The sequence below is a fragment of the Leucopleurus acutus genome (assembly GCF_964270905.1).
Source record: "Leucopleurus acutus genome assembly, chromosome: 10".
Classification (NCBI taxonomy): domain Eukaryota; kingdom Metazoa; phylum Chordata; class Mammalia; order Artiodactyla; family Delphinidae; genus Leucopleurus; species Leucopleurus acutus.
In genome coordinates, this window is record NC_139153.1 from 36,323,848 (window position 1) to 36,343,942 (window position 20,095).

Sequence of the window (20,095 nt, forward strand, 5' to 3'; positions counted from 1 at the left end):
TCTCAACATAGCTGCAGGATGACCTTTATAAAAAATAGGTCAAACTGTGTCTCTCTTCTGCTCCAAATCTTCCAGTGGCTTCCCCAAAACTAAAATCTTCACAGCAGCCTACAGGTGTACATGTAATCTGGCTCCCTGGTACCTTTCTAAACTCACCTCCTAGATCCCAGCCTTGATCATTCTGCTGCAACAGCAGTGACCTCAGATATCCTGCACAAGCTCTCACTTGAAGGTCTTTGCACTTCTCCTTTTCCTGCCTGGAATGTTCTTCCCTCAGGTGTGGGCTCATGTCACCTCATCACTAAGACCTTAATCACCTTTTTGAAAGTAGTACTTCCGTCCTCCTTCCTTGCTTCATTTTCCTCCTAACATCTATTTTTGTTCAATATGCTATATACACTTTGTTTTTCTGTCTCCCCGCGCTGGATTGTGAGATCCGTGAAGGCAAGGTTTCCCCCCTCTATTTGTTTACCTAAAACAATATGTGGCAGATAGTATGTACTCAGTAAATCTTTATTGATTAATTGAGAAAGCAATTCCATGGCAGTTTGTTGTATCACTACTGTTGATCCGTAGAGGCTTCTTTAACTAAAATAACTAATATTAGCTGTTGATATGAATTCTAGAATATGGCAATGCTAATTCTAAACACTCGTATTTACTAATGTCGGGAAGTACTGCATTAGAGTTCTCGGCTTCCCTTAGAGCAGATGGGTCACATGACTAAGTTTTAACTAGCAGACCGTGGGTAGAAGGGAGGTGCCGCTTGCAGGCCTGGCCCAGGAGAACCTCCCGTGAGTGATCCCCCTATACTCGAAGATTTGAGAACCCTTTGTTGAAGATGGAGGAGGTGTGAGGTAGAAGGCACTTGACTCCATGAATTACCACGTGGAGGGGGGTTGCCCCACTCATTAGGAACATCTGTTTGGACTTTATGTGTGTGAGAAATAAATATCTGTTGGATTAAACAACAGAAATTTGGAATTTATCTTTTAAAGCATTGACTTAACTAATACACAACAGTGACAGCTAAATTATCTTTCCTTGTTCTGTTGCATATCCTAATGGTGACCCAGACTCCTTGTCTCTTTTTGTCATTGGCTTCTGTATTTGAAAATGGGAATAATGTTATTTTAAAAGCACAGTTGTGTCCTTAATATTTTTTTTACGGCTTTTATTTTTTTACCTTTTTTTTTACAGCTTTATCAAGATATTTTTACATACCATAAAGTTCACTTATTTAAAGTGTACAGTTCAGTGGTTTTTATTCAGAGTGGTACAGCTATCACAACCACCTAATTTTACAATGTTTCAACACCCCCGCAAGAAACCCTGTACATGTTAGTCACTCCCCATTAGCCTCTCCCCCAGCCTGGGCAACCACACTAATCTACCTTCTGTCTCTGTGGATTTGCTTCTTCAGTACATTTCATATAAATGGAAGCATATAATATGTGGCCTTTTGTGTTTGACCTCTTTCACTTGGCACAGTATTTTCAAGGTTATCTATGTTGTAGCGTGTATCAATACTTTGTTCCTTTTTATGGCCAAATAATATTCCATTGTGTTAGATATCCCATATTTTATTTTTCTTTTCTTTTTTAATTTTTGGCTGTGTTGGGTCTTTGTTGCTGCGCATGGGCTTTCTCCAGTTGGGGTGAGCGGGGGCTACTCTTGGTTGTGGTTCGTGGGCTTCTCATCACGGTGGCTTCTCTTGTTGCGGAGCACGGGCTCTAGGCACGTGAGCTTAAGTAGTTGTGGCACGCGGGCTCAGTTGCTCCATGGCATTTGGGATCTTCCTGGACCAGGAATTGAACCCGTGTCCCCTGCATTGGCAAGTGGATTCTTAACCATTGCGCCACCAGGGAAGTCCCCCATATTTTATTTATCCATTAATGGGTGGGTGGACATTTGGGTTGTTTCTACCTTTTGACATTACAAATAATGCTGCTGTGTACATTCATGTACAAGTTTGGTGTAGACATATGTTTTCAGTCATCTTGGGTATACACCAAGAAGTGAAATTGCTAGGTCACATGGTAAATCTATGTTTAACATTTTCAGGAACTGCCAGACTGTTTTCTAAAGGGATTGCACCGTTGTACATTCCCACCAGCCTTGCCTTTATGTTTTATCACCCCCAGAGGAGCAGGGTCCTGGTAAATATCATAGTTCCCTAAGGACTGTAGGTGGGAGACAGTCACAAAGGAGACTGGGAGTGTGGCAAACAGTGTGAGGTTGACAGCTCTCTTGCCTCTCCTCTTGCTTGCTTATTTATGTAGCCTGTACTACCCTGGCTTCCTTGCTAGTCTTAGAACACACCTCACATGTCCTCATTCTAGGGCCTTTGTTCTGGGTTTTCCCTATGGCTGGCAGGCTTTTTCCTTCTGTTTGTCCTTCAAGTCTTTGTCCAAATGTTACCTTTTCAGTGACGCTCCCCCCTTCCCCTCAACCCGGTCCTCCCCCCACCCCCCACCGCAACCTCCGCATTCAACTTTCAGCCTATGCGTCTCCCCTGCCCAGCTCTATCACTTACCATATTTCGAAAAGTACTTTTTCTCCTTCCCACTAAAACATAAGCTTCATGAGGGCAGGGATTTTGGCCAGTATTCTTCACTGATAACATCCCTAATATTTTGATAGGGCTTATTAACACAGAGTAGGTTTCTGGTAAATATTTGTTGAAAGAATGAATAAATAACTTTCCATGTCAGTAAATGCATTTTTTTCTTAAAATAAAAATTTAAGTCATAGAAGTACACATATGAATACATTCTTATCATAAAATGTTTATTCAAAGCAGATAAAGCACAAATTCCCTTTTACCCTATTCCTGAATCTCACTCTCCTAGAAGTAACCACTGGTAGTGATTTGGATGCATTCTTCCAGATCATTTTAAAAGTATCTGTAGATATATAAAGAAATGTATATACTATAGAAATATGTAGTTTTGTGTATGTTTGAGTATGTTTTATAAGCATGCACACACATACAAACTACTGTCTATACCCAAAACCTTTTCATCACTCCCAACATAAACTCTGTACCCATTAAACTATCTCATTCGTTTTAACTCTCATCTTAACGGATGTGCCCTAATTTACTTATTGATACTGAGGTTTCCAGTTTTTCCCTAGCCACAGACATTGCTCAAGCATACATTTAGGCTTTTGCACTTTGTACGTGTGGGAGTGTCTTCTCTGTGTATGCCCTGGAAGTGAGAACAATTTAATCTCTTTCTTTGAAATTGTTATGCTGCTTATTTATTTTTTGGATAGTTTTCTGAAATAGATATTAGAAATTGAATTGCTCAGTTGTAGAGAATACAGGTTAAAATTTTTGATGAAATAAAATTTCTTTCTAAAAGGGTCGCATCCATTTGTGCTCTTCAACCGGTGATAGCAGCATTCATATCTCCATATCTTTACCCATATTGGGTGTTATTAATCTTTTATTTTTGCCAGTCTGTGAGTGAAAAATAACTTGTTTTAGCTGTTGATGTTAAACATATTTTCATATGCTTTTAAGTCATTTGCATTTCTTCTGTAAAATTCCTGTTTATATCTGACTGTTTTGCCCCTATAAGGTTTGGTCATTTTTCATTGATTTATAGGTGCTTTCTGTAATTATGGCTGTTAATTCTTTGTCTATTATATTGATATATGCTGGCAGTATTTTTTTCTAGTCTATTAACTTGGCTTTGAAAGTTGTTTATGGTGTCTTTTTGCTAATCAGAAGTTTTAAATGTTTATGTAGTCAAATGTATCCATTTTATAGCTTCCTTGCTTAAGGAAGTCTATACTATACCAAGGTTATAACCATATTCTCTTGTGTTTTTCTTTTAATTTGTTTGGAGTCTTAATTTTCATGTTTTGCTCTTTTAATTCACCTGGGATTTATTTATGTTGCAGCATGAAGTAAGGATCTAATTTTTTTCCTCCCAAAATGGATAGCCAATTCTTTATTATTAGTTTGTTCATCCTTTCACAATTGATATGGGATGCCATTGTATCACAAACTGTACTCTCATATAAATGCATCTATTTCTCAATCTCATTCTATTTTATGGGTGTATTTGTCTTTTCTTGCACTAATACTACACTATTTTAATATTTTGATAGAAGGAACTAGCTTCATCGTATATCATCTTTTACAAATATGTAGCTAGATTGTACATTTTCTCTTTTAGATGCATTTAAAAATTAGCTCATCAAGGTGAATAAAATACCCTATTGGGATTTTGATTGGGAAGGAAAACATTTCTCTAACACAGTTTTATTGGCCATGTAGTAATACAATGTATGCTTGTACCATATTTTACTTAAAAATTTCTCATTGTTAGTCCAAAATAACCCTTTTAAAATATTGCCTCATAATTTGGCTTTTTAAAAGATTGAGATATAATTGACATATAACATTGTATTAGTCCAAGTTGTACAACACTGTGATTTTATATATATATATATATATAGCAAAATGATTCGATTGTGTATGTATATATGTGTACACAGCATCTTCTTTATCCATCCATCCATGGACAGTTAGGTTGCTTCCATGTCTTGGCTATTGTAAATAATGCTGCAATGAACATGGGGGTGTAGGTATCTTTTTGAGCTAGTGTTTTCATTTCCTTTCATTTCACATACGCAGAAGTGGAACTGCTGGATCATATGGTAGTTCTATTTTTAATTTTTTGAAGAATCTACATAGTGTTTTCACACAGTGCCTACACCAATTTATATTCCCACCAGTGGTGCACAGGGATTTCCTCCACATCCTTGCCAACACTTGTTATTTCTTGTCTTTCTGATAATAGCCATTCTGACAGGTGTGAGATGGTATCTCACTGTGGTTTTGATTTCCATTTCCCTGATGATGTGATGTTGAGCACCTTTTTAAAAAATTAGGGTATTCTTGAGTTGTGGGTTTTATTTAAAGCTTTTACTGGTTTTATAAATTAATAAGTACTGATTTGTAAAGCTGAGATAGATGTGCCCTGTGTTGCATTTACATAATCATGAAAAAGTTAAGTTAGGGTCAGATTTAACTGAGATGATTTGAGTGGCTAAGATGTGTCAACTTAACAGACTTATTTTTTATCTCCCTAGTTAAACATGTAGCAGTGGGTTAAAAACAATAACAACAAACAACTTAATGAAACAATAGAAAATTTCTACCCATGATAATCAAGTTACATTGACATTTGACAGATGGAAGCATAAGATTTAATTTAGATAGCCTGTCAAATAAGATGTGCACAAGGTCAGGGAGTGATGATTAACCCTTGTGGAGAGTGAAAGGCCAACTGAAATCAACACCTGTTGGGGAACAAAAAATACAGTGACTCTACCACTAGCATTTACCGTCAAGGGCAGGGTTAACTTTGCAAATCTGCCCAAAATGGAGCATCTGATTTGCTGAATTGTTTGCACTTACCATATTTACAACATACTTGAAATTATTACTGACCTTCCATTTGTTCGGTTGAGGGAGAGGAGTGCAAATTCAAGCATGTTAGTTAGTGGGAATTTTCCTTTTAACTGTCTGGTAAATATTTACTGAATTAAAGCATTTTCTTGCAACCACCATACATACTAGGTCATATCTTTATAGTCACACTGAGCTTCTGTCCTTCTTCCTAAGTGCTTTAAAAATTATATCCAACATGTTAAATCATTTGGCTGAGGACTCATGCTACAGAAATCTCTCTTGCATTATTGTAACTTTTCTACATTATAAATACTCTTACTTAGTGTTTAATCTTAGCCTTGAAAATCAAGAGCATTAACGTGCAGCTGAGTAGTATAAGCTTAGAGTGTGGACTGCATGGGTAAACTGAAATAGCATGGGAGGGGAAGCATCATGTAGCTGTTTGTTGTTCAGATGACTTTTAGATCTTTTAAAAAATCTATTAAAGTGTAAGTATTCCATGGTGGTTTTATTTTATATTGATATATCACTAAAAATGAAGTAGCGAATTCAGTTCAGTTTTATTCTACCTGGGTTTTGTTTCTGTTTTCTGTGTGTGTGTGTGTGTGTGTGTGTGTGTGTGTGTGTGTGTGTGTGTGTGTGTGTTTGACATCAAAGCTGGTTTTGTACAATTAGCTTTGCTTTTTTAAATTGTTATTTATGTTTCTTAGAAGTGTTTCCTATTTTAAAATACTGGCTTTAGTCTCTTTTATTAGAACCTCCTGTAAATATCTAGGCTGCTGTTTAGTTCACTGAAAGAATTCTTAAATAAGATGAACAAGGTCCAGATTAGTTAGTTCATGAGAACTTATTTAAATAAATAATTCTGATGTATTCTGGTCACCACAAGAGGAATTATAATACCAAAATCAGTGATAAATAAAGACAGTAAAACAGTTTAACATGAATAGGAAATAAATGAAAAGTGAATTAAATTTTTATATTTTAAGCTCCTCGATATTTTATTGTTTTTTTCCTCACTGCATAAAAAGAGAGCAGACTAGCAATAAAGAGAAAGATCTGACAGATGTTCTACAGCAAAAGGCTTCATCAGTTTATTTCTCATGATACTATTAAGACAATGAACTGATTATTTATTAAAATCTAAGTGATGCTGTAAGATCAAAAAAATGTCACAGCCCTTTTTAACAACTTTGTATGTAGACAGATGGTAAATGGTCTTCTTGCAGTGATGTATAAAAATACTGGGGGCTTCCCTGGTGGCGCAGTGGTTAATAATCCACCTACCAATGCAGGAGAGACAGGTTCGAGCCCTGGTCCGGGAAGATTCCACATACCGCAGAGCAACTAAGCCCATGTGCCACAACTACTGAGCCTGCGCTCTAGAGCCTGTGAGCCACAACTACTGAAGCCCATGTGCCTAGAGCCCGTGCTCCGCAACATGTGAAGCCATTGCAGTGAGAAGCTTGCGCACCGCAACGAAGAGTAGCCCCCACTCACTGCAACTAGAGGAAGCCCGCGTGCAGCAACGAAGATCCAATGCAGCCAAAAATAAAGAAAAATTAAAAAAAAATACTGAATCACTACACCTGAAACTTACGTAATAATGTGTGTTAATTATAACTTAATTTTTTAAAAGTTACATTCTTAGTTTCAGCTACATAAGACTTGCATTTCCCCAACTCATGTCTTTTTGGCTTTGAAGATTTATTAATAATAATTATTATTATTATTGCACTATGTGGCTCGCTGCACAAAATATGCTGACGTATTTCAAGAGTTTATGAGTGTAAGCAGTGGATGACATCTTCACAACCCAGTAAACCAACAGATAATTTTGTTACATCAGACCCATGATGAAGTTTTAAGACTATATGTAGAAATGACCCTAAGTTAGTGCCATAGGAACTTGAATCTGTCAATATTGCATAACAGTTAACATTAACTCAGCATTTACTATGTAGCTCTATGCTACGTGCACTTCATTGTTTATCCTACTTATCCTGTCAGTCCGGTGAGGTAGGTACAGTACTGTTACACTCCATTTTATTAGTGATGTCATTGGCACCAATAAGGTGATTGTTGAAAGTCACATAGCCAAGTAAACAATGGACACAGGATTTTGAAAAGTTAATATAAATAATAATTGTCCTTCACTTGCTTTTTTCATTGAGAATATAGATGACATTCCCATATGCTTTTATGGATCTACTTGAATTCTTCTAATGACTACAAATTATTTCCTAGTGTAGGTGTATCATAATGTCTGTAGCCATCTCATTCACATTTGATGGACATATAGGCTGTTTCTGGTTTCTCACTGTTACAGATAATACAGCAGCAAACATCATTGGCTGTGTAGCCTTCCACACATTTGTGTTGTGTGAAAGGTTCTTTTGTTGTTGTTCAAGAGTGCTTTTTTTAAATTTATTTTTTATTGAAGTATAGTTGATTTACAATGTGTTAGTTTCACGTGTAAAGCAAGGTGATTAAGTTATACATACATATATATATATATTCTTTTTCAGATTTTTTTCCATTATAAATTATTACAAGATATTGAATATAGTTCCCTGTGCTCTACAGTAGGTCCTTGCTGTTTATCTATTTTATATATAGTGTGTATCTGTTATTCCCAAACTCCTAATTTATCCCTCCCCTGCCATTACCCTTTGGTAACCATAAGTTTGTTTTCTATGTCTGTGAGTCTGTTTCTGTTTTGTAAATAAGTTCATTTGTATCACTTTTTTAGATTCCACATATTGTGTTGTGTGAAAGGTTCTTAACAGTAGAATTATTGCTCAAAGAGTTTGTCTTTTAAATCTTTATATGTTAAATTATTTATCATTAAATTCCTCTCCAAAAAGGTAGTACCAATATATACTCTCTCCCTTTGTCTGTCTTCCTTGCCAACTCTGGAGATTTTCAGTTTTAAAAATTTTACCAGTTGGAAAGGTGAAAAAAATAGTATTTGATTTAAAAGTCTCATTATTTCACTACTGATGAGATTGAGCATATTTTTGTAAGTATTAACTCTCATTTTTAGTGTGGATTAATTACATATTTTACCGATTTTTCTTTTCTTTTTTTCTTGTTGAATTATGGGAGCTTGTATTTGGAAATTAATCCATTATCTTACATGTTGTTAATATTTTCACGCATCTCAACTGTCTTATTTATTTATTTTTATTGAAGTAAAATTGACATATAACATTATATTAGTTTAAGGCATACAGCATAATGATTTGATATCTATATACATTGTGAAGATTACTGCAATAAATCTAGTTAACATCTGTCACCATACATAGTTAGAAAAAATTTTTTGTGTGTGATGAGAACTTTTAAGACCTACTCTGTTATCTTTGAATTTTATTTACGGTGTCTTTCGCCATGTAGAAATTTTATACTTTTATGTTTTTTTGTCACTCCTTTATGGTTTCTCTGATTGGGTCCAGAGTAATTTTTTTTTTTTCCCAGAGTGATGTTTTTAAAAACACAGATTTGATCCTTTCTCTGCTTAAGAAAACCCTCGGTTGCTTCCCATTGAGAGGCACTATAATACAGCGTTTGAGGACATATAATGTGGACGTTTTGCTAGGTTTGAGACCTGGTTTTCCTACTTAACTAGCTGTGGGACACTGGCAGGTAGTACCTGTTTTGTGCCTGTTTCCTCATGATAGCGATGTCATCTTGTCCAGTTGTTGAGAGTATTAAATGGGTTAATATGTTTAAGTGCTTTGGACAGTACCCAGCTTATGGTAAATCCCCAGTTTGTATCAACTGCGTTATTCCTACTCTTCCTGTCCAGTTTCATTGTGTGCCACTTACCGGTTGGTTCCCATGCTCCAGCCACAGTGGCCTGCTCTTAGTTCCTCTCCACCTTAGAGCCTTTGTATGTGCTGCTCCCTATTCCTGGACTATTCTTTCCTTTCTGCCCTTTTTGCCTAACTGCTGTTTCCCCTTTAGTGTCAGCTTAAATACCTTTCCCCGCCCCAGGGACGTTGTCAGTGACCTCTTAGTTTAGGTTAGGTCTGCCATTATGTTCTATCTTAGCACCTACTGCTGCTTTTCCTTCATAGTACTTTAAATAATTGTTTTAAATTGTTGGCTTATATTGTCTTACACCAGTTGAAAATAAGCATCATGAATGCGGGAACCAAGTCTCTCTTGATTGCTTTACCCTTATTTCCTAGAATAGTGGATGGTAATGAGCTAGTGTTTAATAAATATGGGGAGTGAATGAATTGGCAGGTGGAATGGTACAGTTTGAATGTTTTGGGCTTGGGGTAGGAAAGTAAACTGAGAGAAGAAAGCTTATTTAGAGGCTTTAAATCTCACTACCAGGTTTCTATTCAGTTGTTCCTATCTGCGAAAGTGTGAGTTTCAGTGCTTATGTTGTTGTATGAAAAGATTTTGGATAACTGGCAGTTACCTCAAATGGGATATCCATAATTTTAACTGTTATTAAGATTTTCTCTATGCTCAATATGAAATTTAGTTTTAAAATCTGAAAATGTTACACTCATTTTACAGATTTTAAAAATGGACATAATAGGGCTTCCCTGGTGGCGCAGTGGTTGAGAGTCTGCCTGCCGATGCAGGGGACACGGGTTCTTGCCCCGGTCTGGGAAGATCCCACATGCCGTGGAGCGGCTAGGCCCGTGAGCCGTGGCCACTGAGCCTGCACGTCTGGAGCCTGTGCTCCGCAACGGGAGAGACCACAACAGTGAGAGGCCTGCGTACCGCAAAAAAAAAAAAAAAAAAAAAGGACATAATATAGTCTGTATAAGATTGCATATTTTGTTACGGGTAGAGCTGGGACTAGAATCTGGGTATCCCTATCACCCAGCTCACACTGTTGTACTTGAGGTAGCTTGTACCTTTTCAAAGAGTATGTTAAAATTTAAACTAATTTTTTCTTAGTGTTTAAAAGATTTTTATGATAATCTTTTACTGGGGATCTAATACAGAATCAGAATCTTTTTGAGAGGTTCAGAGTTGTTTGCTCTTGTAGGTATCACCCAGGCAGCTGTGGCTGTTGAGTTGCTATTCCACCTTTATAGTTTTCTGCATTGTTGCCCTTGAGGTTAGTTCACATCACGCCTTCCTGCAGCAGCTCCTTTTCCCCCTTGCATTTACTCTTTCTAATCTGTTAGGCATAGATAAAGGCAGTATCTTAGATTGTTTTACATGTATGTAAAGCAAGAATAAATAGATTCATCCATGCTGCAGCATGGATGGGCCTCAAAAACATGCTGAGTGAAAGAAGTCAGGTGCAAAAGACCACATGTTGTATGATTTCATTTGTGTGAAATGTCCAGAAGAGGCAAAATCTCTAGAGACAAAAGCAGATTAGTGGTTGCCTGAGGCTAGGGATGGAATGGAGAAGAACTGCAAATGGGGAATGAAGTTTCGTTCCAGGGTGATGGAAATATTCTAAAATTGGATTATAGTGATGGTTATACAACTGTAAATTTACTGAAAATTATTGAATTGTACACTTAAAATGGGAGATTTTGGCATGTGAATTATATCCCAATAAAGCCTTTTTAAAAAAGAATAAATGGTTTCAGAGGTTATTTTGGAGGGATTGAGCTCTCTTTATAAGCGTAATTGTAGACAAATATAGTTGATGCTTTTTGGTTCTGCATAATATTCTAGGTAAATGAAATGGAAAACTAGATAAAATAATACGTCGTATCCTGAATCTTATTTACTGGTTAAGACAGGGCATTGAAAGCTAACTTTTCCCCCCAGGATTTCATTAGGAATTAGAGTTTTTGTGGATAGTGGTGCTCAGTATTATAATCTAAGTTGAAGGGGTAGTGATTCATATATATGTTGATTTTTTTGTGATTTTTAGATATCAAGATCTTGATAGCTCTTTCTCTCTCTCTACATACACACACACACACACACACACACACACGCACGCACACACACACAGTCTTCAAAATTAGAAAAGGTGTCAAATTTTTTTTCTCTAATTCTATCTATTCTGCCAGTGTATTTTTGTTTTATCTGCCCTTTCAACCCGCCAGAGTATCATGTCTTATGACTGAATAAACACTGGGCTGCAGCCTGTTAATGTGTTCTTTTTGATTTTTCAGCACTTTCATTTGGACCCTTGGATGCCCATTGAACAGATGCTTGAGAACTGCAAGTAATCTTCAGATTGTAGCATAACTATAAGGCCTGTCCTCTGTGTGGGGAGGAGATCACCCATGTGCTGTGGAAATGAACGGGGAGCAGCAGATTGATGCAGGTATTGGTTTTGCTGAGCAAAATCCATTCTTCAGAGTGCAGAATTCCATTACTTACCTGTGTTATGTTGTATGGCTTATCTTTCTGCCACTAAATGGGAAGCTCTTTGAAGACATGAGTTGTCTTTCTTTGTACCTGGCAGAGAACCTGGCACTGAGGGGGGGGGTGGGCATATACTCAGCATGTTTGTTGAAAAACTAAGTAACTTTTATGAGCAGACTCCGTTAAAAAAAAAAACAACAAAGTTTCTTTTGAGGTAATTATCAATTCATAGGAGCTTGCAAAAATACTGACAGTTCTCATGTACCATTCACTCAGTTTCTACTGTAAGTTACATCTCATTTAAGTATAGTACAATATAAAAGCTATGTATAAAATGTATGTAGTTCTGTCATTTTATCACGTGTAGATTCCTGTAAGCACCACCTCAGTCAAGATACAGAACTATTCCATCACCACACAGAGCTCCTTTGTACTGCCCCTTCATAGTTACACCTACTCCTCTTCCCCAATATTCCCTAACCCCAGGTAACCATTAATCGGTTCTTCATCTCTATAATTTTGTCATTTCCAGAATGTTACATAAATAGAACCACACAGTATGTGACTTTTTGAGATGGACTTTTTTCACTCAAAATAATGCCCCTGAAATCCATCCAAATTCTTGAATGTCTGTTCCCTTTTATTGCTTGGTAGTATTCCGTGGATATACTGCAGTTTGGTTAACCGTTCATCTGTTGCAGTACATTTTGGTTGCTTCTAGCTTTTGGTTTTTATGAATAAAGATGCTATAAACAATCATATACATAAAATTTCATTTTTCTGGGATAAATGCCGAGGAGCACAGCTACTTTCCAGAGTGGCTGTACCATTATGCATTCTTAGCAGCAGTATATGAGATCTGATTTCTTCACATCCTCACAGTCATTTGGTATTGTCACTATTTTTATTTAAGTCATGCTGATAGATGTGTAATGATAGCTCATCCTGGTCTTAATTTTCTTTCCCCTATTGGCTGAATGCAAATGATGTTGAACAGGTGCTTACTTGCTATCCCTGTATCCCCTTCAGTACCATGTCTTCGTATTTTTGGCTCATTTATTAATCATATGGTTTGTTTGCTTTTTAATTAATAATTTTTTTAACTATTGAGGTTTCCTAAAAACATCTTTATTGAAATATTTTTCTTTTTTTAAAGATATAATTCACATACTATAAAATTTACACTTTGAGAGTATACAGTTCAGTAGTTTGTAGTATATTCAGAAAGTTGTGTGACCAACACTACTACCTAATTCCAGAACATTTTCATCACTCCTCAGAAGAAACCATTAGCAGTCATTTCTTGCTTAATCTACCCTCTGGCAACCATGTCTACTTTCTGTCTCTACAGATTTACCTATTCCTACTTTCTTTTTATTAATGTTTGCATGGTATATCCTTTTCATCCTTTCACTTTCTTTTTTTTTTTAAATTTTATTTATTTTTGGCTGCACTGGGTCTTTGTTGCTGCGCGCGGGCTTTCTCTAGTTGTGGCAAGCAGGGGCTACTCTTTGTTGCGGTGTGTGGGCTTCTCATTGCTGTGACTTCTCTTGTTGAGAAGCACAGGCTCTAGTCACATGGGCTTCAGTAGTTGCAGCTCGCAGCTCGGTAGTTGCGACATGCAGGCCCTAGAGCACGCAGACTGGCTTTAGTAGTTTCGGTGTGTGGGCTCAGTAGTTGTGGTGCGTGGGCTCTAGAGCGCAGGCTCAGTAGTTGTGGCCCACGGGCTTAGTTGCTCCGCGGCATGTGGGGTCTTCCTGGCCCAGGGATCGAACCCGTGTTCCCTGCATTGGCAGGTGGATTCTTAACCGCTGCACCACCAGGGAAGTCTCTCATCCTTTCACTTTCAACCTGTGTAAATTGTTAGATTTTGAGTAAGTTTCTTGTAACAGCATGTAGTCATTAAAAATTTTTTTTTCAGTCTTGTAATTGGTGTAGATCATTTACACGTAATGTAATTATTGATATGTTAGGGCTCACGTCTGCCTTTTTTTTTTTTTTTTTTTTCCCGGTACGCGGGCCTCTCACTGCTGTGGCGTCTCCCATTGCGGACCACAGGCTCCGGACGCGCAGGCTCAGCGGCCATGGCTCACGGGCACAGCCGCTCCGCGGCGTGTGGGATCTTCCCGGACCGGGGCACGAACCCGTGTCCCCCGCATCGGCAGGCGGACTCTCAACCGCTGCGCCACCAGGGAAGCCCCGTCTGCCATTTTTGTACGTTTGTTTTCTCTGTTTTTTTAATACATTCATTTATTTATTTATTTACTTTTAGCGCGTTGGTGCGCACAGGCTTTCTCTAGTTGCTGCAAGTGGGGGGGCTGCTCTTCGTTGCAGTGCACGGGCTTCTCATTGCTGTGGCTTCTCTTGTTGTGGAGCACAGGCTCTAGTCACACGGGCTTCAGTAATTGTGTCTTGCGGGTTCAGTAGTTGTGGCTTGCGAGCTCTAGACCACAGGCTCAGCAGTTGTGGCGCACGGGCTTAGTTGCTCCACGGCATGTGGGATCTTCCCGGACCAGGGCTTGAACCTGCTTCCCCTGCATTAGCAGGCAGATTCTTAACCACTGCGTCACCAGGGAAGCCCTGTTTTCTCTGTTTTTTTGTTCCTATCTTTTCCTGCCTTCCTGTGGGTTACCTGAACATTTTTTTAGAATTTCATTTTGTTTTGTCTATACAGTGTTCTTGAGTGTATCTCTTTATATAGCTTTTTAGTGGTTGCTCTAGGTATTACATTATATATACTTAACTTACCACACTCTGCTGGTTTTATCATTTTGTTAATTTGAGTGAAGTGTAAAAATTTTACCTATTTTTATGTCTCTTTTCCTACTCTTATTTATAATAAACTTGTCTTAAATATTCTTCTACATGTTTTGAGAACCACATCAGATATTGTTAAAAGTTTTGCTTCAACTGTCAAATATAATTTAGAAAATCCAAGAGGAGAAGGAAAATGTAGTATGTTTTCCAGTATTTTTACTCTTTTCATTGTTCTTTATTCCTTCCTGATTTTCCAAGATTCCTTCTCTGTCATTTCATTTCTGTTTATAGAACTTCCTTTAGCCATTTTGTTAGGGTAGGTCTCTTGGTGATAGAATTCATTAGTTTCCCTTCATCTGAGAATATCTTAATTTTGCCACTTATTATTAAAGGATATTTTTGCTAAATATAGAATTCTGAGTTGAAAGTTCTTTTCTTCATCTCCTGAAAAATATTGTGCCTTCTGGCCTCCCTTTCTGATGAAAATTTGCTGTCATTGGAATTCTGTCTCCCGCCACTCCCCTTAAAAGAGGTATTGTTTCTCTTGCTGCTTTGAGGATTTTTTGTCTCTAGTTTTCAGCAGTTTCACTCTGTGTATCTGTGCACAGATTTCCTTGGGTTTATCTTGTTGGGAGTTTTCTCACCTTCTTAAAAGTATAGGCTTATGTCTTTTGACGAATTTGGAACCTTTTCAGCCATTATTTCTTCTAGGACTTCTTCTGCTCTGTTCTCTTTGTCTTCTTTTGGGACTCTGAAGACACTTTTGTTAGGTCTGTTGCTATTGTGGCATAGCTCTGTGAGGCGCTTTTCATTTTTTTTTTCTCTCCATTGTTGAAATTGGGTGTTTTCTATTGCTCTTTAATTTTGGTGTTCTTTCCCTGTCCTCCTCATTCTGCTGTAGAGCTTATCTGTAGAGGAGTTTGTTTTGTTTTGTTTTTTGGTTATTGTATTTTCAGTTCTAAAATTTGTTTTGAGCTGGGGAGGAATGAAAGATGGGAATAGCTCCAACTTAAAGAGCCACAATCCCACTATTCTAACAGAGGTTCTGTAACTTGTCTTGATAGATGCTTTTCAGTTTGTTCTGTGCCTTCAGTTAATTTCAGAACTTTGAAATGGTCAATTTTCATTGTTTAGCCAGTATTTTTGCTGCTTTTCTGGAAGAGTGGGTTCACTGAGGTACTCACTCCGCTATTTAGGATTTGTTTTCTTTCAAGTGTTATTATTAACTCATATCATATATACATTACATATATATTTTATATATGAATTTGAATCTTTTGCTGTCATCATTCATTTGATGATCAAATTGCCTCATTCTAGACCAATGAGAGTTCTTTCAGATTGGTTCCTGTGTTCTTTGGATGTGATGTCATATATCTTTGATAGTTCTAGTCCTTGCTTTCTGGTATAATAAGATTCCAAGGTACCTCTTGCACATTTCCTGCCCCAAGCTTGCAATTTGCCATTTCTCTGAGGAGCTCTCTTTTTTTAAGTGGATATGATATTTACAGTCTACAATCCAGGTGCTGGGGTGCTCATTGATAGCAGATTGCCATTTCTTCTAGGTCCTATCCATAGTGATAGCTAGGAAATACATATCTTCTGAAGAGAAAAGAAAATCAGATGGCTTCATCTGATATTTACAGTTTTAATTTAAAATTACAGGGTTTCTATTTCTTTGATTTTATATTCATGTCTCTTTTCTTTTAGAAATGTGTTGTTTTGTAATGTCTTTAGTATCATCACTTATTTGTTTTTATCCTATAATATTCATATAATTTTTTCACAATAACAATACCAACCTTCCAAATATCAGTAGGATAATAGTGTATAGTTTAAGATTTCTTTATGTTTTTGCCTTTAGATATATTCCACTTGGGTTTGTAGTCAAAATTTTGTATTTTATTAATGACTTAAAGGGATCCTGTTTTCTTTGCGGTTTTGACACCAACAGTTAGGCATATTTAAGTTCATTTTCAGTTTTTAGAATTTTTAATTTAAATGTTTCTGAATTGTGTAAAGTATATACATAGTTACAAAGTCAAAATTATATAACAACATTCCCACTTTCAGCCTGATAGTATTCATCCTTTTTATTCTTCTCCATATATATAACAAGTTTTATTACTTTTTATTCTTTTTTTCATGTTTTAAAATGTAGAAAGATATGTGTGAGCATTTACATATATATTCATCTCTCTCTCACCTTATACAAAAACTAGAGCTACAATAAAAACTGCTGTGTGTTTTGCTGTTTCACTTAGTGTATACTGAAGATTATTCCACATCAGTATATGGAAATCATTCTCATTGTTTTTTACAGATGTATAGTACTGGATGTATATACCGTATTTTATTCACCCTGTTCCTTATTGATGGACATTTGGGTTGTTTCCAGTCTTGGTATTACATATAGTACCGCAATCAGTAGCTTTGTACATATGTCTTTTTGTATTTTTGCCAGCATATCTTTGGGATAGATTCCTAGAAGTGGGATTGCTGGATCAAAAGGTAAATACATATGTAGTTTTGCTAGATATTGCCAAGTTCTTTCACCGGGGTTGTGTCGTTATGCTTTACCTGCTTAATTACCTGCCTCACCATGGAGTGTGTTGTCAGACTTTGGAATTTTTTCCATCTGATATCTCAGTGTAGTTTCCATTTGCATTTTTTTAAAATGAATAAATTTGCACACGTTTCCGTATGTTTAAGGACTATTTGCATTTTTAAAAAATAAATTCTCGGGACTTCCCTGGTGGCGCAGTGGTTAAGAACCCGCCTGCCAATGCAGGGGACACAGGTTCAGGCCCTGGTCCGGGAAGATCCCATATGCCACGGAGCAACTAAGCCCATGTGCCACAACTACTGCACCTGCGCTCTAGAGCCCACGCCACAGCTACTGAGCCTGCGTGCCGCAACTACTGAAGCCTGCACACCTAGAGCCCGTGCTCTGCAACAAGAGAAGCCACCACAATGAGAAGCCCATGCACTGCAACGAAGAGTAGCCCCTGCTTGCTGAAACTAGAGAAAGCCCATGCACAGCAACGAAGACCCGACGCAGCCAAAAATAAATAAAATAAATTTATTAAAATTAAAATAAATAAATTCTCTTTTCATGTGTTTTGCTGACTTTTCTATCAGATCATTAATCTAGTTTCTTCTCAGTTTTTAGGTAGTTTTTGATGAATGAGAGATTTTAGTCCTTTCATTCACTGCTTTTATTGTTGTTATTGTTTATTTTTAAATCAGCATGCTATTTGAGGGACTAGGGTTCTTGCCAAGGACCATGAATATGAATGTCCAGCCTTGTTGTGTTTTAGTGATGGAAGTTGAATTTCTACTGGCTCATACTTCCAGGATGCTCCCAATAAAGTCTTTGTTGGTTTGTTGTATTTCTAGGGAAAATTTTCAAATACATAGAAATGAAAACAATATAGGAAACACCCACGTACCTACAATGCAGAATTTAAAAATCAATAAATAATAAATTAACATTGTCCAATATTTGTTTTCATTTTCAAAATTGCGGTAAAGTATCCATAACATAAAATTGACCATTTCAGCCATTTTTAAGTGTCCTGTTCAGTGGCATTACATTACATACATTCACATCATTGTGCAGCTATTACCACCGTCCATCTCCAAAACTTTTTCATCTTCCCATACTGAAACTCTTTACCCATTAAACACTAACTCCCCATTCCCCTCTCCCCCCAGTCCTTGGAAACTACCATTCTTCTTTCTGTCTCTATGAATTGACTACTCTAACTACCTCAAGTAAGTGGAATCATAGAATATTTGATCTTTTGTGGCTGGCTTATTTCATTTAGTGTAATGTTCTCATGGTTCATCCACATTATAGCCTGTAGCCTGTGTCAGAATTTCCTTCCTTTTTTTTCAGAGATGTGGTGCTTTTTATATATATATATATATATAAATTTATTTATTTATTTTTGGCTGCATTGGGTCTTCATTGCTGCATGAGGGCTTTCTCTAGTTGTGGCGAGCAAGGGCTACTCTTCGCTGCGGTGCACGTGCTTCTCATTGCGGTGGCTTCTCTTGTTGCAGAGCACGGGCTCTAGGCATGCAGGCTTCAGTAGTTGTGGCACGTGGGCTCAGTCGTAGTGGCTCATGGGCTCTAGAGCTCAGGCTCAGTAGTTGTGGCGTACGGGCTTAGTTGCTCCGCGGCATGTGGGATCTTCCCAGACCAGGGCTCGAACCCGTGTCCCCTGCATTGGCAGGCGGATTCTTAACCACTGTGCCACCAGGGAAGCCCCTCCTTCCTTATTATGACTAAATAATATTTCATTGCATGCATATAGCACATTTTGTTTATCCATTCATCTGTTGATGGACACTTGAGTCAGTTACTTCTGCCTTTTGGCTATTGTGAATATTGCTGCTATAAACATTCATGTATAGATATCTGTTTGAGTCCCTGCTATCAGTTCTTTTGGGTATATACCCAGAAGTGGAATTGCTGGATCATATGGTAATTATATTTTTAATTTTTTGAGAAACCACCAAAAATTTTTCCACAGTGGCTGTACCATTTTATATTCCGAGACCAGCAGTACACAAAGATTCCAGTTTCTCACAGCCTTGCCTACACTTATTTTCTGCTTTTTTGATAATAGCCATCCTAATGAGTGTGAGGTGGTATCTCACTGTGGTTTTGATATGCATTTCCCTAATGATGTTGAACATGTTTTCATGTGTTTTTTCATTTCTTAAATAAAACATAATACAGTTTAAGGCTCTTTTGTACTTTCCTTCTAATCTTCTTTGCTTCCCTCCCTCCCCAAAGGTAGCACTGTTAATGTATATTCTTCCCATCCTTTTTTTATACTGTTATTGATTTGTATGTATAAACATTATATTGCAGTTTTGTTTTGAAGCCTAAATTGTATCTTGTGCTTTTCATTCTGCACCTGCTGTTTTTACTTGATGTGATTTTTTTGAGATTTATATATGTCAATATAGTTCATTTATTTCAGCTGCTATATGTAGTAGTACTCCGTTGTAGGATTGCCATAATTTATCTATTCTTCTACTGATTGCTTCTGTCTGTTGCTGTTAGAAACAGTGCTGTGGTGAGCATCCTTGTATTTGCCTCCTTGTGTTTGTGTGAAGCACAGGCTCCCCAAGGGTATACTCATTCAGCAGCTGTTTATCACAGACTTCCTAGTGACAGGCATTGTTTTGGGCGGTGGGGATAGTCAGTGAACAAAACCCTGCTCTTAGGGAGCTTATGTGAATTGGGATTATTGGATTCCAATGGAGTGTTTGAATCTTTGCTCACTCATCAAAAATGTATTGAGTCTCTGCTGTGACAGAGATGTAGGAGTGACCAAAACAAAGTTCCTGTCTTCACAGAGTTTATTGTCTAATGGGGAAGATAAAAAGACATGGTATGCTTGTAGATAGGAATGAATGCCATGAAGATAATGAAAGCAGAGGCTGGAGGTTTCTAATTTAGATGCACACTGATGGAAGGCCTTTCTGGTGGAAGGCTTTTCTGGAGAGGTGTTGAGTAGAGGCTTGAATGACGTAAAGCTGTCAATGACAGGGGAATGAGTCTAAGCGGAGGAAATAACA

General features: G+C 37.4%; 1 protein-coding gene across 1 annotated transcript in view; it reads left to right on the forward strand.

Annotated features, from left to right (window-relative positions):
- SFMBT1 (Scm like with four mbt domains 1) overlaps positions 1 to 20,095 on the forward strand; it is a 127,200-nt gene that overhangs the window by 59,378 nt on the left and 47,727 nt on the right. The window contains exon 2 of the mRNA XM_082849126.1: positions 11,545 to 11,699. Within this exon, the coding sequence (XP_082705252.1) occupies positions 11,672 to 11,699 (28 nt within the window). The 5' untranslated portion in view covers positions 11,545 to 11,671. The remainder of the gene's footprint in view (positions 1 to 11,544; positions 11,700 to 20,095) is intronic.